This window comes from Mastomys coucha, unplaced genomic scaffold (assembly GCF_008632895.1).
Source record: "Mastomys coucha isolate ucsf_1 unplaced genomic scaffold, UCSF_Mcou_1 pScaffold20, whole genome shotgun sequence".
Classification (NCBI taxonomy): domain Eukaryota; kingdom Metazoa; phylum Chordata; class Mammalia; order Rodentia; family Muridae; genus Mastomys; species Mastomys coucha.
In genome coordinates, this window is record NW_022196903.1 from 23153385 (window position 1) to 23179856 (window position 26472).

General features: G+C 38.6%; 1 protein-coding gene and 1 long non-coding RNA gene across 7 annotated transcripts in view; one reads left to right on the forward strand and one right to left on the reverse strand.

Moving 5' to 3' along the window:
* Positions 1-1479: 1479 nt before the first annotated feature.
* Positions 1480-26472, reverse strand: part of Znf800 (zinc finger protein 800) — a 190646-nt gene continuing 165653 nt past the window's right edge. For all 6 annotated transcript variants that reach the window (XM_031381325.1, XM_031381320.1, XM_031381323.1 and 3 more), the window contains exon 6: positions 1480-6176. In XM_031381325.1, coding sequence (XP_031237185.1) covers positions 6014-6176 — 163 coding nt within the window. In that variant the 3' untranslated portion in view covers positions 1480-6013. The remainder of the gene's footprint in view (positions 6177-26472) is intronic.
* LOC116098645 lies at positions 6061-9899 on the forward strand. Its single transcript, XR_004121899.1, has 3 exons — positions 6061-6294; positions 8202-8334; positions 8999-9899. It is a non-coding gene; the product is annotated as an uncharacterized LOC116098645 (long non-coding RNA).

The following is a 26472-nucleotide window of genomic DNA, read 5'->3' on the forward strand; positions in this document are numbered from 1 at the left end:
AAAAAAAAAAAAAAAAGCAGTCTGTGAACCTCCAGCTCTGCAAATCAGCAGATATTTTCCAAGTTTAAGTGTTATGTGTGCATATCAATATATTTATTGGTCCTAGTCTTCTGAGAATATTATCAATGGAACCAAACAAAATCACTGTTCTCAAAGAGAGTAGTGGTTCTGGAATATGACAAAGTACTTCTGAGCAGTTTAAGGAGCAGTGGAGTTAAGCAAAAGGAGCAGACTGAAGACTCTTCCAGGGCCGTAAGTGAGGTCAAGGGGCATGCCTGGGGTCAAGGGGCATGCCTGGGGTCAAGCACCCCGGGACCACGTCTGAGGATGGAGCAGCACAGACACCAGCAACCAGAGCTCAGAGAGCTGCCTCCTTATTCTGCTGCTACTGAGATGAGTATTTTCCCCACATCTCCACGTCCTTATGCTTTGGGGTAATACGAATGTCACACGAATAAACAGAAGCTGTGGCAGAAGTGTACCGGCCTAGCTCTGCCCCAAAGAAAAAGGCATGACCACAATTGTCTTAGAAGGGGATCAAACAAAATCTTAACAGAGCTTTTCTCTAGATAATGGCAATTATGGGCAGTTTTTTAATTTATTACATTAATTATATTTTAAAAAATATAAGCATTTTAAAACTACTTTTTCTAAGTTGAAGAGAAAACTTTTATAATAACAAAGCTTGAGACAACATCCATATTAAAAATCTGCAATTCTTCCTGATTCATAAATTGGAATGGAAATTTTCTAATTATTAGATGACCTTTGGAGTTTCCTATTGCTTGAAGGCTGCTGATACCATGAGCATTCTCAAGATCTTTCTTGACTTTTACATGAGTAACTTGGACAGTGAAGAAAGCTATTTCATTAAATTATAGGTAGTAGTGATATTTCAAAATTCTGCAGTCATTAATTAGAGTTGACACTCGCGAGCACAGTTGATGGTGTCTTCCAAGGAAGAATTCTATGGTGCTTGTATGCTACTCCAGAATAAATCATTTCACAGTTAATCTTACTTCTTACAAATAAAACTGGCTCTTTATTAAAAATAGCAACATAAATATTAATAAACTTACTTTTTATTAAAGAAAGCAGGATTAACACGGGAAAAAACTCAGAACACTATTGCAAATTACACCAGTTAGAAATGAAATAGAGACACCTACTATAACAGTAAGAGGCTACATAACAAAGCTGTGCCCAGAGGTAAGCTTATATAGTCTTATGTCCTACTATTAAATAAGAAATTTAAAAATTACCAAAGACATTGATTACAAAGAAACAATTGTAAAACAACTAAGCATTAAAAATGAGGAAAGAATTAGAGATAAATAATTATATTGATATAAAAAGAAAAACTAGAGTTAATAAAATATTTAAGTGTTGATTCCTTAAAGGGACTGGCAAGACTAATAAAATGAAAATACAACTAACTACTAAAAAGTTCACAAATAAGAAAAACACTACAATCACAGATGCAGAGAAAAATATTTTTAATTTTAAGATAAATATATGCAGAAATCTAACAGTTTTAAATTCTATGAAAATGCATGACTTTCTTTTAAAAATATAATTTTAAAGTTGCTATTCAAGAAGTATGGTTGCCTGTATAGGACAAAACCATAGAACTTTTCAAATTTTTCAGAGAATGACCTTTTACCTTATAAACAGTGTCATGGGGGGTTTTCTCCCAGCCGTCAAGGAATAGACGGCTCCTACAGTGCTAATTTATCTCATAAAAACAAGAGAGATTCCCCCTTCTGAAGCTAAGAAAGAATACAAAAATATGAGATTACAATCTAGTCTTTTTCATGAGTATAAGTGTAATAACCCCATTTAAAATACAGGAGTTGAATTTGACATCATTATACTTTAAAATGCTGGTTGGTTCCCAGCAACCACATGGTGACACACAACCCTCTCTAATGGGATCCGATGCACTCTTCTGGGGTTCTGAAGACAGTGACACTGTACTCATATACATACATGGGGGAAAATGTACTCATATACTTTAAAATGGGGGGAAAGCTCACCACGATTACAGACTGTATCTTATGCAGAATGAGCCCAATATTAGGAAATCTTTCAATAATAACTATTTTTTCTGATATTAGACATTGTATATTGTGGTAACAGACAACAAAATAAAACTCTATGATAATCTCTATAGTTGTCTAGAATGTTTAGTATAATTCAACATGAACTTCCAAAAAATGTTTGGTATAATTGAACCAGAAAACCATGTCCTTTGCCTGAAGTCCTGTATTTCAGTTCAGTAGTTAATATTAAAATCTGATAAAATACTGATGGAGGCATCCTAAAACGTCAGGAATAAGAACAAAGCTATCATCATCACATATTTGATGAGGTATAAGGACAGGAAAAGAAACAAGAAATTATCATGAATTATGCTTAAAATGATTGGCTATGTACAAAAGAAACAGTAAAGATTAGTGAGTGTTCTGAAATTTATCAAAAAAAAAAAAAAAAAACTCAAGTGACCCTACAAGGAAGAGCTCTTATAAAAGCTCTTAAAGATGAAAAAATGATCAGTCAAACAGCAACAAAATATAAAACATAAACCAATAAGTTTGAGACACATTAAAAACAGAAAACCTGAAGGACATACAAGGTGTCCTCAGTGACCTTGACACATGACAAATTCCTCAGTAGGAGACTTTACAGCTCAATAGTTGTAATGAGTACAAACTTCACAACTATTTCTCAAATAACGATAATCTTAAAGCAATCCTAAACAAAACAACAGTAGACTTTCTTTTGGACTTTACCAAAATAGAACTAAAGCTTATTGAGGAGAATAAATGCAAAAACAGCCAAAACCCAAAAATATTTTTTTAAAAATAAGAGTGATATTATTTCATTGTAAACATACAGTAAAGTAACCAATGGCAGGACAATAGTTAAAGTAACGGGCATCAGGAACAACAAAGAAGTAATAAATCCAGAAACCACTCTAGGTATAAGAAGTTTAATATGTGATAAATGTGAAATATTCAAAATGGTAGAAAAAAGAGATTTTTCAATAAGTGATGATGTAACAACTAAATAAATACTTAGGCCCTTAATCACATCTATACCAAAAATAAATCCCATTTAGAGAAAATATTTAAGTCTAAAAAAAATTAAAATGGAAAGAAATATGCATGTAACACTGACATGGAAATCTTTTTAAATATATCACTGGGTGCAGGATTCATAAAAGGTATTTATTGTTGTGAAAATACAGTGTTTCTATACATCATAGACATTAAGAATGAAACTGGCGCATACTGGGGAAGAAATGTCTGCAACAAACAGAATCAACAAATTATTAGTGGTTTTAATATATAAACAGCTTTTACTACATCAATAGAAAGTGATGCCCCAACAGAGACATTTGCATATGTATTCATGCATTCCTTCAACAGACATTTATTGTGCACCTACTATGCACCAAATCTGCTATGGACAGAGGATGCAGTGTTGAATCCAGACATTTACACACAGTTTCTTCCTTCATACATTCTGATATGGAGAAATGGAGATAAGACAGAGTCAAATAAATAAGGTTACAAATAAAGAACTGGGAGAGGAAATGATTGGGAGGTCATGACTACTTCAACATGGTACTCCAGGCAGGCCTCTCTCAAAACTTTGCATCTATCTAGAGGATATATTGTGATGGAGGAGAGAGAGGGTGGCCATGAAAAGCAGCTTAGAAATAGGAGCATTTACAAACCCCCTGAGGTACAGAAAAGATCTTACTTGGCGTGTTGCATGGACACGCATGGTAAACAGTGAGAGACGGGTACCGAGGCTGTTAGAGAAATAGAGAAAGGTCAGATGGTGCAGGGCTTTGTGAGCTATAGTAAGGGGGTTCAATTTTAATATGCAATATGCAAGCAATAAATTATTTGATTTAATGGATGAGAAAGGTCACGATTACCAGGTGTACCAAAAAGGTACTAAAGTAGGTCAAAAGTGGTACCCGAGAGACCAGGCATGGGAGTCAAGTGAGAAAAAAAATGTTGGTCATAGCACTGAATTTGAAAGTAGACAAATTAAAGACAATTTTAAGTCAGGCATGATTGTACACACCTGTAATTCCAGAATTAGGAGGCAGAAGCAGGGAGATCGTTGCAAATTAAAAGCTAACGTGTTCTACATAGTGAGTTCCAGGCCAACCAGAGCTATGTAGAGAACCCCTTTCTCAAAAAAAGGGGGGGGGGCATATTTGAGTAATAAAACTGATCAATTAAGATGGTCTGCTTTGTACAGAACTAGTCATAAAAACAGCAAAGATGACGCCCCCACCCCGTTTTCTTACTATAGAAACTAGCTGAATAGTGATGCTCTTTACTGCAATCGATAATTAAGAAGTTGGGGAGAATGATGGCACAGAAGAGAGAATGAGGAGAACCTGAAGTTATTCAAAAAGGGAATGAGACTCAGGGCACTGAGAGAAGGGCTCCTTTCGCAGTCACAAAATAGAAGATCAGCTCCACTCGCTGTAGTAGAAAGCTGGGGAGCTCCGTCTATAGCTCTTATCTCTCAGGGAACTGTAAAAACAAACGGCACATTCTGGGGAGATACATGCATAGAAACAGCAGGGCTAGAAGTGGGGGACTGACTGAGACGACCACAGGGAAAAAAACGCCAATTTAGGATTTGCAATAATGTGTTGGAAGTAGAGCAGGTTGGTTGTTTCGTGATTTTCTTAAAGGAAATGGTCTGTTGTTCCAGTCAGGCTAGAGCAAGACAGAGGTTACCTACATCCAGAGTTAGATTTTTTTTTTTTTTTTTTTTTTTTTTTTTTTTTTTTTTTTTTTTGCTAGAAAAATAATTTAGAAGAAACTGAGGTTTGAGAGTGCTGAGAGAACTGCATTTCGAGGCATGATTACGAGAATGGACTGTGGGATCTGGGCTAGTCAAGGAGACATGGCCTGCTCAACAGTAGAAAAATGAGGTCAACGAACAAAGAACTCAGGATAGGAAGGTGGTGGTCAGAGACTGGAATGTCTGATGTGTCAGTTCATATCCTAGCAGCAGACACCAAGACAAAGGTCACTGTGCAGCAGTTGTGTTGAGGGGACACCTGAGAAAGACAAAAGAAAGCAAAAGCGGTAGGTAACACAGGTCTGACATACCTATCAAAGTCAAGAGGAGCTACAGACTAAAGCCAGGAGTCCTAAGAAAGCCTCAGCCAAGAGTTGAAGGGTCCCAACCCCAAAATAGTTCATTGAGGGACCATGTATGTCACATGAATGGGCCATCGTGGCTACTTTGGCCGTGACCAGTCACTGGGAATAGCCCAAGAGAAGTAAGACCTCAATGTAAAGCCCAGGGCAGAGGGCCTGGGAAAACAAGAGGGGCTAAGCCAACAAGCCTTCCTGGAGCAGATATGGAAAGGCACGTTCCTGTGGTCGCCAGCGACAATATTCCAGAGAGGATCCAGTTTCTAAGGATGAGGAGCCTAGGTCCTTGGAAACAAGGACTGATTCCTTGGGGAGCAAGGGCTATTGGATATGAAGTTACAGGAAGGGGAAAGCCTCACGTTTGAGTTCAATGACTGATGTGCATGATACAACTCTGGGTTTGTTAGTCACCCCAGGGAATTTGGACAATTGGAATCTTCTGGCAGATGGGAGTGGGAGATGGAGCTTGACCAGAACTTAATGAAGAAAACGATGCTGGCTTTGAAGAACTAATAATGGAAAGAATCTGAGTGGGAACAGAAAGAGAATCGTTACAAGAAATAGGGAAACGGAATCGTGTGCGGTGAGGTTTTCAAAGAAGCCAGGACTTTGCAGGCGGGCTGAAGAAACGCGTTGCACGGAGCAAGGAGTGGCCCGGCGTCCGGAGAGGCAAGGCAGGGCAGGCTGCGGCAGCGGGGCGGGCTGAGGAGCTCCGACCAGCAACGACGCCGAGGCGGCCGTGGATGCTGGGTCTGCAGGCGACCTGGGCGCCGGAGGTACGGCGGTGCGCGCGACCGCGGGAGCGCGCGGCGGCGTCACGGGGCGGCCGACCTGCCAAGGGCGCGCGCCGCGTGCTGGCGCTCCCTGGCGGCGGCGCCGCGGAGCTTGGCGCGGCAGCTGGAGGCGGCCTGGCGCGTGGTGACGGCGCCCGCGGGCGGGCGCAGGATGGCGGCGCTGCGGGGCGACGGCTTCGCCAGGCTTCGGCCCGCACGGGCGCAGCGGACCCCAGGGAGGAAAGACAAAGACACGCCGGTTAGCAACGGGCGGGAACCGCGCAGCCCGGGGCCGAGGCTCCGCGTCCCCCCGCACCCATCAGGTAAAGCTGCGCCCAGGAGCGGCACTTCACCACAGGCAGGGTTGTGGGCATCAAACCCAGGCGTTAGCTCATAACCCCGGACCCAGAAAGTCATGTTTAAAATGTTCCCTTAAAGCATACTATGAGTGCAAATAAAATTACAAAGGGTGTTCAGTGCAACATCTAGTGCAACATAATAGAAAATGGGGAAAGAAGAGGAAAAAAATTGGAAAATGTTCATCTTCAACCATAAAGTATTAGAATCTTATAGTACAAACTAACTTGCTAAGAAAATGTTGTGAGATACAGTCCAACAATATGAAAAAGTAATCATTTCACCGGCATTTGTAGGGTATGCACTTCCGTATTCAGACACAAATTTATAAAATGATGGAGAAAAACCACAACAGTGTGTTGTTACCTTTGGGTCCTGCAGATAGTCTTTATTTTCATTTTACTTGTAACTCCCAAAGTTATACAATAAATGTATTTTACTATTAAAATAAAAGAATGTTTTTTTTTAATTTTATCCCTCTTATGAATTTATAAAAATAACGTTATATAGGGAAGCAGCGTGGTAGGTATGAAGAGATTTTAAGGAATGGATGGGTTCGCTGAGACAGCTTATCTTGACTCTAAGCGCTGTATAAATAGTATATAATAATATATGTATATATGTGATATAGTATTACAGAGCATTTTGTCCCTTAAACTTTTAACAGTGAATCAAAACCACTGTCTTTTATAAAATTATACTTTATTTTAATCTACTCATTTCTACTGAGGAAAATACAAGTTTTCTGGGCTTTTGCAAAGTTAATTTCCACTTGTAATGAACATAAACGTGGGAACATGGTATGCTAAGTACAGAAAACCTACCATGCTTTTGGAATAAACATTTTAGTGAATGCCAGTGTTTCAGTTTCAGTAATGTTATGTATCTGAAAGCATTCAAACTGAGAAAAAATAAAATATTATGTGAACTATTGGCTAAATATTGGTTTTTCAGTTATAATGCATTTTAAACTAAGTTAATACCCAGTTCATCTGTTTTGCTAAATTATTTCAGGAATCTGCACATGGGATAATAGCATACACAAGTGCCCAGGGCTTTGTTATCAGATAGAAAATCCATTGTAATATAAGCTTCAAAAATATTTTAAACTAAAGTGACCTCAGTTATCAGGTGGATTTCATTCGGTGATAAGCAAATCAAAGGTTAAGTGTTTGCGGGAATGAGCTTAAGTTGATGACATAATTAATCATACTGCCTGGCAAGTTTCTTGCCTTCTGACGGTTTTGGACAGAATTATCATACCCAGAGTTACAATTTTAGTATTAAAAGAAATATATATCACATGCCAGAAATAAAATTTGCAAAGAGAAACCAAGCATTTGTTGTTAACTTACTTCTTGAGCAAAATGAAGGCTGCAGGAGCTTTTTTTTAAAGCATTAGCTCTTAAAAAGTCTAACCATCACCAAGTGATTTCAGGTTAGTTATTTTCTTTTTTTCTAATTTTTAAGGAGGGTTTACTTTATGTATGCATTCCAGGGCATGTGAAGGTTGAATAACAACTTAGGAGTTGCTTCTCTCCTGCCACCATTCGGTTCCAAAGGCTGAACTCAGGTTGTCAGGCTTAGTAGCAAGCACCTTTATCCATTGAGCCATCCTGCCAGGCCTGGTTTCAGTGTAATGTTTTGGAATGTACATTCTGTCTTAGGAGCCTTTCTCAGACAGTAACAGCAAGCAAATAAATAACATAAGGTTCCTATCTCTGAGAAAGACCATCTAGAAAATCACCTTCCCATTATTAGGATGAGTCAGAGCCCAAGGCTAACTTGACTCCCTGTCACTATACACAGGCCAGGGCTTTGCTTCTCATAGCCTTCAAAGGAACCTTCTCATTCCTGTCATTCCTCTGCTCAGATACATAAAAGCATCCCACTGTCTGCACACTAGACGAGAGCCAAAGCCCAGCCTGAGACGGCCTAAAGATGTGGTCACCTTCCAGAAGCTTATACAGAACCACACTAGAGACTGACGTCCTGAACATAAACATGTAAGAACAAACGGTCGCTTCCCCTGCATTGCTGCTGCCTGCCTGGGGAAGGGGCTGAGGGTAGCCTGGAATTTAGTAAGTTTTAACTGCTCAGTAGTAACTCTTGATGATACTTGATGTATTAATTAAATCTGTGTTCTGGCCTTTATCACAGCAAACGTCCTTCATCTTTACAGTCAATTGGGTCATTGTCCCTGAGGCAACAAGCCCATACAATGTTTTTGCCAGGTTAAGTTAGCCTGTCTAATGGGACACCAAATTCCTCCAAGACTCCTATTAGAATATATACACAGTATAACCTCTTCCACCAAGTTCAAATAAGCATGCCGCTAAGTCAGAAATTTTCTGTGTGGTATGGAGAAAATATATTCTGTCCTTTTTTGGGGGGGAGGGTTGTTTTGTTTTGTTTTGTTTTTTGCAACTCCTCTGGGAAAGACAGTGTCTGCTGATATGCAAAGTAATGAGATCCAATAATGTGTGCAGTCCTTTGCTCACCAAACCCGAACCCCATACTATGTGCCTGATCCCACAGCTGCACCATCGGGCCTTCCCCTCTGTGTCTATGCCTTTTCCCTTCCACTGGAATATTTATTTAAGTGGGACTGAAAGCTAGAGCAGAGGTTAGAGTATCTGAAAATGCTGACAGCCTTTCTAACTTCCACAGGTCTGAAACAGATGTATATGCTGATACTAAACAGACATGGAAACAGGTATCAGAAGGTTTTATCATTTGCATGTTAAAGAAAAACAACACCACTGTCTGCTTTTCCCAAGGTACTTGAAAAACCTTCATCAGTTGTCTTTCCTGGACCATATTTTAGAAAGTTAAGCCAAAATATTTAACTCTAATTTCCTTTTTTAAAAAAAAAGAAAAACAAACAAAAACAAGTGTTTGTCGTGTGTGCTCTTCTTGCCACTTAACTCATTAAAAAGGTTTCTCCCTCCAGCCATTGCAGTTCTTATTACGCGCGCGCGCGCGCGTGCGCGCACACACACACACACACACACACACACACACACACACACACACACACACACACACCTGATTGCTGGGGTCTAAAATGACCTGCTCCTCTTCTGCTTCTTCTGCCTCCGAGACCACTTCCACACTGGTGTGTAGTTTTGCAAGCAATGGGACAATCTATAGTGACTTCTCCACCATTTCCCACTCTAACAAGCCCATCTTCCAGAAGGCTGGGGAGAACACTACAGCATTTGTTACTGACAGGGTGACTGGCTCCCTCCTCTGAACCATTTTCTCTGTATTCACATTCATCCAGAGAGTTCTGATTTACCCATTGTGTGTCTGTCACATCAGCAATGCCACAGCTGTCTGCTGAATTAAGCAGCATTCTGCCTCTACTCTTAATTTTCAGCCATAATCTCCCAACACTATGGCCAACTCACAACTAGAACACACTGCTACCACTTTAAAAATAACTTTCCACCATATAAGAGATGATTCAAGCAAGGCTTGAAATGAGAATGTGCAGTTAGATGGAGAAAGTCACAACTAACATCTACTGAAATACAACACAAAATCAAATACATCATGAAGCCAAGCATAATGTTAAGATCACATATCCCAACAAATTAGCATTATAGATGGGAGAAACTGGGGAATATAGTATTTGGATACAAGAAACTAAAATTTTAAAATAATAAATATCTTAAATACAAAATGTTGTAAAATAATGCAGAATGAAATGACACTGCCCTAATTCAGACAGTCAACATTAAGGATAAATTAAGGAAGCAAGTGAGAAAGAATTAGAAGAATGAAAATTATTCAATATATGTATAAGATAAGATAAAATATATAAGAACAGGTATCTACAATAGTGGCCCAAAAGGCACACTTAGATCCTGCAAGTAACAAAATGAGGCAGGTCTGATGGTACTTGTGACAGTAATTACCACTCGCTTTCATGGTGAGAGTCACAGAGCTAAGTGTTTTGATATACATTATCTCATTTTTTTATTAAAGTAAGTTTTGTAAAACTCTAGTTTTAAAAAAAAAAGCCCAGCAAGATCATCTGTACCTCCATAAGTAAAGAAATCATGAAAACAAAAGTATTCAATGTGTATGGCCTGGTCTCATAGAAAGGATGCCTGAGTTAACAGTCATGTTCCTATGAGAAAGTTACAGCACGAAGCTCACTCACTATCAAGACACTCGGCTTACACTACCAAACATAACACAAACGTTTTGACCTACAGTGGTGTCCTGCCCACAAGATGGGCTAAGTGCAATGGTGGACAAAGCTTATGGGAGTGACCACTATATTATTTAACTCAAGGCCCACTCCATGAAATGGAACCCAACACTGCTTCTATAACCAAGAACCTAAGACTGCATAGCCCAGGAATCTAGGGTAAAATTAAATACTCTGTACTGAAACAAACAAACCAAAACCATGTAGCAATAAAATGACTCCTAATGGCATTCTACTCTACACAGATCAGTGGCTTGTTCAGCCATTATCAGAAGAGCTTCCTCCTGCAGCAGGTGGGAGCAAATACAGAGACCCACAGAAGGTATTATCTAGAGAATAAGAGACCTTGGAACACTCAGTCCTAAATGAGGTGACTCTCAAATCTTCCCGCTCAGGGCACTATGCAGGGCAAAGGACTGGACCGTGTAAGAAATGGAGAGGATGGAGGACACCAAGGGAAAGAGGCCCTCTAAGTCAACAGGATATAAGCTCACAGACTAAGGCAACATACACAGGGCCTGCGTGGGTCTGACCAGATGGGGGCCCCAGAGCTGAAAGGAGAAGTAGGCACATGCCTAATCCAGAAGATATCTCCAATTGATCATCATGTGCAAATGAAAATGTGGTTTTGCCAAGGGTCTCACTGGGGAAACGAACTGTTTTAAGGATAGGCTGAGTGCTCAGCAGAAAACAAACTCAGAGGCATCTTTGAAGGTTCCTTGTCTCAATGTCAGGGATTTCTTTGTTTTTAATTTTACTCTATTTTTTTTCTCCTATTTTTACTCTGCTGGTCTTTTGCACCCATATTACGGCCTCCAGGTTTGTGTTTTTATGGGACTCTTGAATGTACACATGAGTCAGTCTCTGCATCTGTATGTTTTTTGCGCCTTTTCTTGGGCTCTTTTCTTTGTTTCTTCTGTCTGATTCCAATGTATTTGGGTTTGTTTGTTTGTTTGTTTTTTGTTTTCTTGAGACAGGGTTTCTCCGTGTAGCCCTGGCTGTCCTGGAACTTACTCTGTAGACCAGGCTGGCCTCAAACTCAGAAATCCACCTGCCTCTGCCTCCCAAGTGCTGCGATTAAAGGCATGCGCCACCACCGCCCAGCTATTTGTTTTTATTTTATCTTATTTTATTATATCTTGTTTTACTATTATCCCTTATAAGCCTTTTTGTTTTCCAATGAGAGACAGAAAGGGGGTAGATCTGGATAGAAGAATTAGGGAGGAACTAGGGAGAAACCATAATCCAAATATATTATATGAACAAAAAAACCTATTTTCAATAAAAAGAAAAACATTCTAAAAAGGAAAAAGAAAAGAAACTCTGGTTGTAATTTGCTCTCTAAAATCTGCCTACCAGGGGAAAATGTACAGACTGTGACTACGAGAAGCCACTGTACCCGCTACTTCCCAGTGTGTGGCACTGTGGCGTTCACACACCAGTACTAGTGAGGCTAGATACAGTCACTGTCCTCTAGCACCCAGTCACTGTAGAGGAGGCCAAACCAGATGGCTCATGAAGACCTAGTTAAGATCTCCAGCAGCCATGAGAGGCTGGAAACAAGAGGATCCCTGGAGCTCACTAGCTAGCCTGCCAGCCCAGCTCAGCCCATGATTCACTCCAAACTTAAGGAGAAACCTCTCAAAAAGCAAAGTAGAGAACAATTTGGACAAACAGGCAGTGAGTGTCACCTTTCATCCTCCACATAGCACATTCACATAAACATATCCACACAAATACTTGCATATTTATATCAATATTTATAGTGGGATTGCTTTTCACTGGCCCTAAGATTGGCCATTTGCACATTTAGACCACTTAGATTTTTATAAAACTCTAAAAGGAAATAAATTTCCTGAAAAAATTCCTGTCATTTCCTTCTTAGTTTTTTTTTTTTTGTTTTGTTTTGTTGTTATTTTGTTGTGTACTAAGGACTGAACCCAGGGCCTGACTTATGTTAAGATAGCGCTTTACTACCAAGCTGCATCCCCAGCCTTCTGCCTTTCTTTTCTTTTTTTTTAAATAGAAAAGTAAATATTCTGATTTCTGTTTTTGGTAACCAGCAGTTTTAACACCACATGATTCATTATAAAATAAATAAATGTCCATAGCTTGTTTCTCTCTAAAAGAAATGTGAATAGTATTACTATATTAAACAGAAGATTATTCCATATGATACACTGGAAATAAGGGATTATTTTAAAAATCTGTTCATCTGTGTTAGCAAATACCAGTTGTCTAAATGATAAACAGGTAGGAAGCTCACAGACCAAAACATAAAAATACATCATAAAAATTCTATAATTTTATATTATTGAAGAAGCTTTTTTAAAGATACCAAAACTGTGAATAAGTTGCAATTTGCATTAGAGTAATGTATAACTGTATATGACTGCAGATACATAAAATAGTGCAAGTGTCTTAAAAGCCCAGGACACTGCTAGCTGCCCACCTCCAGGTAGGTCCAAAAGAGAATGGGATGTAGTGGAGAGGAAACTGTTTCCCACAGTTCTGCACACCACTTTCTGCAGCCTGCTTTTCCAGATATGCATGTTACCTAACAAAACAATCCTTCTGAGACAGCCGACATCTGTTCTTCAGTGACTACCATGGTCTGGCCAAACAATTTTCTCCATTTTAAAATGAAGTTATACTAAGGTGCTACATCTCCATCTACACTTCAACAGAATATGGCTCAACAGGTGTACACAAAATGCCAGCTGGCAACAGAAAACCATAGCCTTACTCTGCAGCAAGCAGCCTACATCCTGTAATTATTCACGCTTCTGCCTGCAGGTTCCATGAAGGCTGTTAGAACAGGATAGTAATCAAGAATTTGGTTTCCAAGCTTGACAGTGTTTCTCTTCTTTCTGTTCTGTACCAAGTACAGTTCTGGTTATATGCACGTCCTGACTATTGCCTCTACCATGTACATCCCAGTAAATGAACAAACATTAGATGGACAGACAAAAAGAAGGCAGACTCTATGGCAATTTAAAAGTAAATCCTAAAATTAAAAAATGATGAAATGAACTCTTTGATTTTTGTAGCCCAAGAATTTCCTAAAACCATTTATACCTTCTTTAAATGGAAGATAACAGGAACGGAGAAAACAGCGAGAGTAGAAAAGTACACAGATAGCGCTAGGAGGAATAGTATATGAAGAAACCAAAGCTTAGCTGGTTCCTTGCAGGGCAAGGTAAATGGGAACAGGCCTGGTGACGCATTCATTGACAACCATATATGCCATTGTGTTAAACTGATTAATAATAGCCTTGGTCTCCAAGGGCTAGATTTGATTCACAAGGACAGGAAAATTAATATGGATGTAATATCACAAAGAATAAAAGTGAAAATGAGTAGAAAGGCAGATGTTCAAACCTCATTGAAGAAAGAATTTTCTGTGGTCTAGAACCACCAGGAACAGATTTACAGAGGACAGGCTCTGAAGTATGATCAGCAAAGGGACAGAGACACCACGGACAAAGTGATCAACAACAGGAATCTCTTCAAATTAGAGGGTGGCGATGTAAGAAGGTAGTTAGCTGGCGAGTTCAGCTTATCATGACTTACTTCTAAGTAGTAAATTCATTAGAAATGTTCAAAATTATATTTTTGAACCCTGAGTTGCCCGACTTGCTTTAGAGTATGATGCACAGGAATGATGGCATGCTATTAATACATCTAAACTGACTGGCTGAAGAAATGGCTCAGTGGCTAAGGGCACTTGCTGCTCTTCCAGAGGATCAGAGTTTGGGTCCCAGTGTAGCACATACTGAGTAGCTCACAACCACCTGCAACCCCAACTCCAAAGGATTCAACACCATCCAACCTCTGTGGATAGATGCATGCATGTGTGCATATAAGCACATACACCTAAATACCAATAAACTATTTTTTAGAGGAACTGAATGAGTAGGCTCAACTACAAGATCAGCCTAGATACAACCTAGATCAACCTAGATACAACCTTTTTGTAGGCAGGGTCCTGAGAATGAGAAAAAAATATAGTTACACAGAACATTTGGCAACCATTCCCAGTGTTTTCTTGCAGGTGCCTCATATTATTTCCTGTCACAACCTTCATACTCAGAAATCAGCTCCATCCAAAAAGCACAAAACTAGGAAATCAAGAGGTGCCAGTTTTCCATTAAAATTATGCACTGGGCCTGATGAATGAAACAAACTCTGAGTTTTTACTATGTGAAATAAAGTCATCTAAATTAAAATAAGAGAAAAAACCTTCTTATCTTTGTAATCTATTGATTAATCTTTGTAATCAACTTAAAAAGGTAAAGAAAGAAACGATGTATAAACAAGTAGAGGCAAAATCCACAATACATGTTGATGGTGGTCACTGTTAGAGGGACAGAGAATGGGTGTGCTATCATTGATAGCATACTGATAGACCTTGCAAACCTTTTCCAAACAAAATCTCTCTTGAATATTGGCATATATGCAAGAAAGAACAACATGTATGAAAATTCCATTAAACAAGTGAGGTCTTCAAGTCAGAGAATATATTCTAAAATTCTACTCTACTGTTTTGTTATTCTTCAAACACATGAGTGCACTATCAACACGTATAACCATGTTCTCGTGCTTTGCCAGAGTATGGGTTGGCATATGAAGACTGCTTGGTGGGACAGGATCAGTGTTCACAAAATGTTTGAAACACTAGTAAAAGGCTACAGTTAAAATACAGTTCTGTGACACAATAGTCTGCTTTGTATTATGTGATGGGAATATCAGGCCTTTATTCTAATATCTAGTGATTTATTCAAAGTTAAACATAAGGGGAAAGAAACTATTTTCAAGGAATTTGAACAAAAACTTATAAGCCCCACCCCATTCATCTATAGATCACGAAAGAACAAAAGAATAGCTTTACTCTATCTTCTGATTCATGTCTGTCAGCGTTCTATTGTTGAGCTTAAGTTTTAGGGTCCTGACTTGCCCATAAAATTTTACTGAAACATCACACATGGTCTCCTGGGAGTTCTTCCCTTTAAAATAATATTTTTAAAGACAGTTCCCAAAAGTAGATAGCTCAAAGGTATGCAGATTTACACTTTCTGTACAGAATGCGTGGGCTCAATAAGTAGTGCTGACTTCTGAAAAGCCACCTGCTGCACCTTCCTAAGGACACCTTGGTAAACAAGTATCTCCATGTCTCAGGACAGAAACATTCATCTGAACTCTGGTGCTTGTTCAGATCCAAAATCAAAGCAAATTCTAGTGCTAGGTTCTTCCTTCAGACAGGTAAAACAACGAAAGAACAGTGAAATTCAGAAGAATGTATATAACAGTGTTCTAACATGTAAGAATTCACCAGCCCAAAAGATGCAGCTCAGAAAAGGAACTAACATACTTAAATCACTTGTTCAGCCTTTAATAGCATCTTTTCTCCCTTATACTCTGGCTATAGATACTTAATTAGGTTGATCATATGGATTATATCCTACTTTTTAAAGTCTTTATGTATGGAATATGTCATACATGAACATGAGTGTACAGAAGCATGTGCCCATACATGCACATAGTGTCCAGAGGAGGACATCAGGTATCTCCCCTGGTTTCTATTTTAGCTAGACCGGCTAGCAGCTTCTGAAATCAGTCTAGCTATCTCCACGATACTGCGACTATAGGCACATCTAGCAACTCCTAGCTTTTTCTGCATGGGTGCTTCAGATTCAAATTTAGGTCTCTATGCCCTGCCCCTACTTTATGCTGCCTGAGTTGAAACAAAGGCCATTCCTGTCTGATCAGAGGCATAGCGACTGTTCAAGAATACCTACACTTCAAAACTATGGGATTCAACAAAAGAAAATCTTATTCACAAATTGTTTTGTCAAAACAATAAAATAAGATATTTATCTTTAAAAGATTGGTCTTTTGGGACTGGAGAGATGGCTCAGTGATTAAGAGCACTGATTATTCTTTCATAGCTCCTGAGTTCCATTCCCAGCAGTAAGGTGGTGGCTCACAACCATCTGTAATGGAATCTGATGCCCTCTTCTGGTGTGTCTGAAAATAACTATAGTATACTCATACACATTAAAGAAAAGAAAAGAAAAGAAATAATTCTTCAAAAAAACAAAAAGGCAAAAAGAAAAGTAAGCATCACAGATTTATCTCAGAAGCCCTCTGAGTAAGTAATACACATCAATTAACTCACATTTCCTCATGCTATTACAATTCATGTACCACTTCTGAGGTAATATCAAATATAAGGAGAGACAGAGCCACAGATAGCCAGTGCTAGCCAGACACCATTTCTCAAGTGGACCACTAAAATACAAACATAAAACCTAGGTACTGCCCTAAATTACCAAATAAACCAATGACTCTACCATTCTATCTGGTAATTTCTTCAAAACCTGTGGCTTCCGCATCTCCATCAATGCTAATAATTCCTAAAAGTCTACCATGGGCAGTCTTTCTCCTGACCACTAACCTGAGTGTTCTTCTCCTATTGAGTATTTCTACTTAGATGTGGAGAGAGCACCTCAAACTCAACACATCTAAAAGTTAATTCACTCACTCTCTCCTCAATTCCCTACCTTGGAGAATTCTACCCAACTAGAATGCCTAAAACTGGAAAACATCCTGGTTCATTTCTTATTTCCATCATCTAGAAAATTCCACTCCTGAAACTGTGTTGGCAGCCTTCTGTCTAGTCTTATTGATATTATGTAAATTCTGCCATTTAGATGAATTTAAGCTCTGTCACTCTTACAGGCTATTGTTGGTTCCTAATTAATTTTCCCAGATATACATCTTTTCTTTTCACTCTATGTGTGTGTGTGTGTGTGTGTGTGTGTGTGACAGAGAGAGAGAGAATGAAGATATATATATGTACATATATATATATATATATATGTACATATATATATCCTCGATCCTATGAGAAATCCCCAATTTAAAGTTCTTCAGTGGTTACTCCTAATCTTGAAAATATAATTCAAAGTACTTACTGGGTCCATAACATCTTAAATTTGGCCATTGTCTTCTAGTCTCTGAATCTATCTCAGAATTTTTTGTGCCTCACTCTTTTAAAACTCAGGATGAACTTAGGATTTAGAAGTGGCTTGCCCAAGCCCAGTGTGCCTTAAGATCAACCCCTGTGTCCTTATAGTTCACTCCTCTCACAACAGTTGAAAGGAAACCAAATTCTGTTTCCTAGCACCCAAGCCACACACACACACACATACACACACAAAGCTGAGCTCAAATGTCTATAGAATGAACAAAACACAACTGTATACAGATGAAGGACACACAACAGCAAAAGCTGTAGAATACGCATTCCATGAAATTCTTTGGCTTTTGATAGCTGAGTAAGTGCTCTGTGGGAGTTGGGGGATATTTAACCAAGACATATAACAACAGCCTATAAGCATGTAAAAGACTGAGGCAGGAGGATTTGTGTTCAAGCCCTGCCTAAGCTACATAGTAAGTTCCATACTAGTCTGAGCTATATACCTTGTCTAAAAATCAACACAAAAAAAAAATGTTTAATTCATTTATTACTGTAATACTAACTTCTCCACTGTTGTTTTAATGTTTATTTCATCTTCTGCTCATTAAGTAAATTTTTAATCTCTAAATTGAAATAAATACCAAACTTCAGACACAACTTGTCCCACAAGTAATAAACTCTTTCATTAACATGTGATACAAAAGTATGATTCAGTCAGGAATCTGGGCTAATTGGACCTAGCAAACACCTGCCTGACTACATGCCTACGCCACCTCCCATGCACCAGGAGCAGGTAAACAACTCTTCGCACCACCCTACAACCCCCACTGCACTAAAGTCATAATGGCAAACTTCCTCTCATGCATCACAGCCCCAAACAAAACTAGTGTTTGGTTTTGCTCCCAGGTCCTTTTGGTGTATTCAGTGTAGAAGTAGACAGTTTCATAGTCTTTAAATAACTCAATTATCTTTGCTAATAAGAATTGAAAAGAACTCAATTTCACTAGAGTTGATAGGAAGGATCTAGGGATATGATACATGGCAGGAAGTTCACAACATTTTTAAGCATATAACAGGAATACTGATCCAAAAATCCAAAGTCAGAAGCTTTTGAATGCCAATGACAACACAAATAGAAAATTCCAAACCTAACCTCATATGGTGGCTCATAATCAAAATGCAGCCACATTAAAGATACTAAGTAAGTATCTTCAGGCTACATGTAGAGTGCCTGAAGATGAACTTCAGAAAACAAAAATGAACTTCAGTTTTGACATTAGATCCCATCAGGTATCCTACTAGTTTATATGTAAACATCCAAAATCCAAAACCATCCCAAATCTGAGGTTATTCAGGTCTCAGGCATTTCAGACAAGACATAACTTGTCCATAGGGTCAGCTGCCACCACCAGAAACTACGGTATAATAGACAAGGAGAGAGCAAGCCCAGGTACCTGCTATTTCCAGTTTTAGCTCTTCATAGGCAATTCAAATTCATATCCTGGTTAAACAACCACCTACTAACATAACCCAAAAAACTGGCCTCACAGAATTCCTTTAAAAACCAAACTCCTCTTGTACTTTAAAAGTAAGAATTTACGTATTCACAATATTATAGGCACTCTATATTGTAACATATGACAAATGGTGATTTGTGTCATTATATAAACTCCTTTACCCTCAATGAATAACCTCTCTATAGAGAAGCTGAGATCAACCAAGGACGCCTGTCTCTAAAGCAGTAGCTCTCAATATGTGGGTGCAACCCCTGGGGGATGCAGGGTAAGGTGGACTCTTTCAGCTAAGACCATTGGCAAAGAGATATTTATATTACAATTCATGACTGTAGCAAAATTAGTTATAAAATAGCAATGGAGAAAATTTTATGGTTGGACATCACCACAACACGAGGAACTACATTAGAGGGTCACAGCAATAGGAAGGTTGAGAAGCACTGCTCTAAAGAGATCCAGCGATACTGGCTCTTTGTTGGAACAAAATACATTCTAAATAACAAACTTGGGAGGATTTTTTAAGCAACATGGTAAGAATCATCCAAGAAGAAAATATTATTCATACTGTTCAACCAAAGTATGAGAAAAGTAATTTCACAGATTGTCATTAGAGCCATGTAATCCAAGTATGCAATTGTGTTTAGAGTCTAAATTAAGTCATAAATAAAGATACACATTAACAGTGCCTCTCTCAATAATAAAAAAAAATGGCTGTGGAATATTTCTGGAGAAGTTTTAGAGGACACTAAACTGGCAGATTCCACTCAAAACTCATTTCCTGCACAGATACTATTTACTTGTTACATATTGTGTAGCAGATGCTATGCTGGCCACTGAAGACACAGGACAAACAGATACATCCCCCCTTAAACAGTCTTCCTTGTTAGAGAGACCCCACCTTAAAAATCACTGCAGCAATTGCTAAAGAGGAAAGAATGTAAAGTGGGACTGATACACTGAAGGGACATCGTCGACTGCCCTGGAGACAAGGATATCAAGTCTTCAGAGAGGAGATGGGCGGGTAATACAAGGCAAACTTCAAATGAGTCTACACTTCCTGGTAGGAGTGTGGCTTGGGCTTCCATGCTAGAAAACCTCTGGCTCCAGTCTAAGGTGGCCACCATGTAAGTACAAAATGGCTGGTTAGGAGGACAGTTATCACCTTAGTCATTCAGCTGCTGTAGACATGACACAGGTGATCTAAGTCAAGAGAGGACAGAGCTCAGGAAAGGAAAGGCAGAACTGAGATGGTAAGGGCTGAAAGAAGAGGGTGGGCTAAGACAAGGATGAGACGATGGTGTGCAGGCAGGCAGAAGACAGGCAACTCTCATTTCTAAGGTGAATAATCAGGAAGAGTATCTTTGTAAGAAAGAGAATATAAAACTGAATAATATTAAAGGGAAGATAATTCAAACCTTTTGTGATAATTAAAAATATGATATGAAAATACCCTTTGGAAAGCACAGTTCAAATGAAAAACATGAAAAAAGTCAACATTTAAACTTCTTGAAAATAAAAATGTAATACTATTTTTTTTTTCAGTCCCTAAAATGCTTGGCACTGTCTTTTTGGCACAAAGTAGTGACTCAAGTATATTTAAAATAAAGGTGGAGCTGAAGAGATAGCTCAGTGGTTAGGAGCACTTTTTGCTCTTCCAGGGGACCAGATTTGATTCCCAGCACCCACATGATAGCTAACAACAATCTTTAGCTCCAGATTAAGGGATTCAACCACCTCTTTTGGCCTCTGCAGATACCAGGCACATACGATACACAGACATACCTGCAGAAAAACCATCCATATATATTTTATAAAAATAACTCTAAAAAGAAGAATTTTTAGACAGGTAAAAGGCCATGTAGAGTTTACCAGTGAAGCAATTCACACATTAATTCATTCACACTGACTCATGCTATATGTTTCAAGTTTCACTTACTCGTCATGATCCTGGAGGAGCAAACATGGTTTGTAAAGGAAGTGCACCTTTCAAAAGGTCACCATTGAGTCATTTTGTTTTTAAGTCTTAGAACCTGAAGGAAAGCTGCTGTTACCAGAAATAACTATCTAAATGGTTTCTCTTCTAAGATGCTAAATAAATAGAAGGTACACACTGAAAGTCTGTGCAAGGTAGTTGATCTCAAGGAGTGCAGAACTGCTATAAAAACACAATTATTCCAAGCTCTACCTTAAAAGCCACCTATCCCAAAAAGATTTCTGGGGAAAATACACAGGAAGAGTATCTAAAGACTGTTACCTGACAGAGTTTCCTCGGAAATGAGATTACCCCAATGAGACAAGAGTGACCATAGCTCTTTTAACTGAATCAAGATCCTGAGGTTAGGAAAGGGTCCACATTTCTTTCACTGTAGTGTAGAGTGGGGCAATGTAATGCCTATCTTTGCAGGGATAAATGTAAAAGACAAAAGAAAGAGGCCCTTTTTTTTTTTTTTTTTTTTTTGGTTTTTTTCGAGACAGGGTTTCTCTATGTAGCCCTGGCTGTCCTGGAACTCACTCTGTAGACCAGGCTGGCCTTGAACTCAGAAATACTCATGCCTCTGCCTTCCAAGTGCTGGGATTAAAGGCATGCGCCACCACTTGCCCTCAAGGCCCATCATTATATCAGAGAGGCTGGGACTACCAACCAACGTCTATGATGAGAGTGTAACGAGGTTAGGATCCTGTAATATTAAGTTGTCATCCACCTACTTTTTCAACAGCTTTTAACTACTACCATGTTCCAACTATGTGCTGAACATGGAAGTCAACATCTCCCTGACATAAATCTTTTCAGTAGGAAGACACACATTAAACAAATCAATTTACAATATAAGCATGACTACAAACACCATTAGAGGACACTAGGAAAAGATGATTGAAATTCAGGGAGAGACACATTTTATTGATAAGCAACATTTAAGCTGATACTTGAAGGATGAGTAAATTGGTCAAGTAATAAACACACAGCATACACCTGTGTTTAGGAAATTAGCTCTGGCAACAGCATGGAGGAAAGGGAAGAAACGGGGTTGGTTAAGACTTAGGAAATGGAATGTTAGAGACTAGATCTATACTGAACTATTAATGGGAGAGCTAGCAGGAGCCAAACGTGAAGCTTCAGACATATGATACACACTGAGCAGTGATGACAGCAAGAGTGTAGGAGAAAACATCAAGATCTTTTCCAGGATTCTGATTAGCCAGGTAACTGGAAGGGCAGATATGAGAACTATTCAAGAGGGAACACATAAAAGGGGGATATGTTGGAAAGGACAATAATTTACTGCAAAGGTGCTACATTTTGTAAAACTCAATAAGTATGCATTAAAGGTAAATTAAAATTTATCAAAGTTATTAAAAGCATTCTCATCGCCGGGCAGTGGTGGTGCAGGCCTTTAATATCCCAGCACTTGGGAAGCAGAGATAGGCGTATTTCTGAGTTCGAGACCAGCCTGGTCTATAGAGTGAGTTCCAGGACAGCCAGGGCTACACAGAGAAACCCTGCCTTGAAAAAAAAAACAAAAAACAAAAAACAAAAAACAAAAAAAACACAAAAACAAAAAAAGCATACTCATATGCTATTCATTACAGAACATTAGTCAATACAGCACTTCTGTAAGTTTGAACTTGCAAGCACTTCTTAATAGCAACAACGAATATAGGTAGAAACCACAGTAACAGACCTAAACAGCAACTCATGGTTAAAGGCTATACTTATTAGATAGACTGTAGACTAATGGTAAACCTGAAACTCATGTCCTGTTCTTTTCTTCCCTTCTTTTAACAATCTCTTAATACCTGTTATGTGCCAGGTATAGGGCAAAGCACTGGCAACACTTGCCTGTAAATACGTTCTTAACACCTACAGCCTAATGTTTACCAGGTAAAAGGAGTGGGGAAGATGGGTAGAGAAAGATAAAAATAGGGAAAAGAGTGATAGAGGAATGGAGTGAGGGAGTGATTCCCTGAATTTCATGACTTAGAACTATACATTGTTGAATAAGACACTAACAGTTAAGAAGCAAACTATTAAGTGGTTCTGCCAAAAACGGCATCAAACACCAGTCCAAATTTAAGGCCCATAAAATAACGGTTTGCTCTAACTTAATAAACTTCTGTGTATCTTGGCTTTATCATAAATGTCACATCTGACTTTACACTAAACAGTTAGAGTAATGCCCCCTCAAAAGGCAACGAACAACATATGGCCAAGCAAGATAACCAGAAACTAGGTGCTAGAAGGTTTTTCAGCAGTAACTTGATAGCAACGTCACTGATCACTACAAGAGTCACTAGTGGTTTTGGACTCTTAAATGAGGGAAAGGAGACCAAGTGTATTAAATACAATATAATGTAACATCTTTATCTATACTATATAGTTAATTTATAAAATTCCCACAACAAACCTACACAGAAGATAGCTTCTAATATTATTTTATTGTTTTACAGACAAGAAATTTGAAGTTCAAAGCTGTGAATAAATGAGCCAAGACTTCAACCTAAGTTTGCAAATTCCATGCTTTAACAACATTATTCTCTTCTCACCAAAAGTGCAGAATGATGTCAGGTACATCAAGACTAACAGAACAGAAATCAGCTATCATAGTTAAGTCAAATTCCAAAAACATAAACAGAAAAGCAAGAACAATACCTTAAAATTTTAGGACTGACTCAACTGCTAGCTGAAACTATGCAGTGTACCAGGATGTCTGGCAAATAGTAACAGCCTGTTATAGAATGACCTAAATGCTGCCATATTACACAAGGGCTTTCTTCATCAAAATAACAGGATTTCTATGACTCTACAAAGGCAGAGATGGAAATGCACCAGACACTTCAGAAGCAACTGCAAATACTGATCAAAAGACTGTCTCCCACATTTTCTTAGAATGAAAAGGACCATTAATGCTGCATTAATGGGACACTCACCAACATGGGCTGCCTACAATTCTAATGTTTTCATGTATATTAGAACCCCTATTACATTACAGTAGCACTATCCTTTAAATAGTTTCGTCAAGATTCCTTCTGTTGGACACAGGACTGTGTTTTATGCTCCTGACTTTCCCATAATGATCACATGGCAGGACCAGCAGAGAAAACCTGCCCAAAGACCACTACACTACAGACAAGCCAGCAACCCAGAAAGCCTAACATGAAAGAGAAATTTGCTCAAATATACCTAACTCAACTAGTCATATTTTTCCTTAAGAGACTGAACCCAAGCTACATGGGGAAAGAAAGCAGATAAAAGGTGTAGGATAGGCGGGAAGCACCTACAATTACATTGAGAAGACAGTGAGCTATCTTTTAAAAGTAGTCTTAGAAGAGCTAGGAGAAGAGAAACAGTACTTCTTGCTACTCAGACAGCAATACCCAATCACTAGAGTCGTCTCGACTCCCCCCCTAGATTTCATATCACCTACCTAGTAAAAATCTAGTGAAGACAACCTGACTAGATTTCCACAAGGTCTAGCCACTTCTGTCTCCTTTATGTTCCTCACATAAAACTTTCAGAAAAACCTCCTCCCCTTACCAGACACAAGCCAAACAAAATTATGTGCTTGCAACCAAAAAGACGAATGAAAGATCCTAACAGCTGGTTTTTGAGTGCCCAGCTTTTAGATACTAGACAAGCTGGGACAAGGCAATCCGAGCCTTCTGATTCTCACATCTATTTTACAGTATCTGTGGTTTAGAGACTGTGTTAATGAAATCTAGTTACCTAGTCTACAGAGAGGAGCTCAAAAAGAATGGTAAACCTTAAAAACTAGCAACTCAGATCTGAGGAAATGAGTAAAGTGCCTGTTGTGCAACCGTGGGAACCTGGACTCAGATCTCCAGATCTACATTAAGTTAGACATGGAAGCCTGTGTATGCAACTCAAGTACAGGGATGGGAATTTGGGGAAAACGGGTAGATTTCTCCAAGCTAGCTTCAGTCTAACCAAGCAGTAAGAGCCAGCTTCAGTGTCTCAAAACATAAAAGTAGAAAGCAGTCATGGAAGACACCTGAAGTCAACTTCTAACCTACATATGTATGTGCACAAACAGATACACACACACAAAAATTAACTCTTCATTATAAATTCTATATTATCAATTCAATATTAACAAGAACTCCAGTATAGTTTTAGGAAACAAAACTATCTCATTTAAAAGCTCCTTAGTCTATGTTAAATCATAAATGTTTGTGTGAGGATTTTTGTGGTATATGAACTGATTTTCTCAGAATCACACTGAATAAATGCTGATTAGTCAAGGTAGTCAAGCACAAAAAATGATGATTGGAAAATATGAAGATGTCTTATGGAAAAGTAGAGACCCAGTGGCCTATATCACACCCTGAACCCTGCCCCTACAAAAGATAATGATCAGATTTTTCTCAACATGAAACCCACAGATGCCCAGTGGGAAGCATATCATAGAACTACATATATTTAATAAGCAAAAAAACATAAAAACTATTCTCCTACAGATACTTCTATCTCTCTAAGTGCCTCTATGTAAAAAACTAGAGGAAGCTTCTTTCTCTGAACTCCTACAGCTCACCCCACCCCTTACTTCATTTCCTGTGCAACTGTGCCTACTGCTTCATTTCTTTTTCTCTAGTGCACCTTCCTTTTTCTCTTACAGGTATTCCTTCTTTTTCTAGTCCCATTCCAAATCAAAGCTACCAGTCAAAATTAGCACATACTTTTGAGTTCATGGTTGCCAAGGTGTCTTACTACCCAACAAGAATCTCAACTATTTCTTAAAAACATTTGCAGAGCTGAGAATGTTCAGCTGAAAGATGTGGTTCTGTTTGTCACAGCTAATTTATTTTCAGTACATTCCAAATAAAAGGGATCAATGTTCCATATTCAAAACCCTAATTATAAGGAAAACTATAGTCTATTACAAGTTAATTCTTACATAGTAATCTCTCATCTAAACATACCATTCTTAGATACTCTAAATGTGTTGCCAGACTCCATGGAATAGTAAAGGCAGAAGGCTAGTTATTATTGCTCAAACATCCCAACAGACGTTTTGGTTTTTCTGAGCGGTAGACAATTTAACTATAGCATTCCATCACTTAAAGATTATTTCACTTGCCAGAAATTTGCCTTAGATACTAGACATGAACATCTGAGTACCAGATCATCATGAGAGGCATAAGCCTATAATCTCAGCACCCAGGAGGTTGTGGGACAGGACGATCCTGAGTCCAAGTTCATCCTGGACTATATAACAAGTTTCAGGCCACTCCAAGGTACATAGTGAGGCCTTATCAAAACAGAAGAGGCTAAAAATGCCATTCAGTGGTAGAGTACCTGCCTAGCATTCATAAGGTTCCTGGACTCAATTCTCAGCACCACCACTAAAAATAACAAAAGCAGCCACATTTCTTTAAGATTTCAATTTTTTTTTTTTTTTTTTTTTTTTTT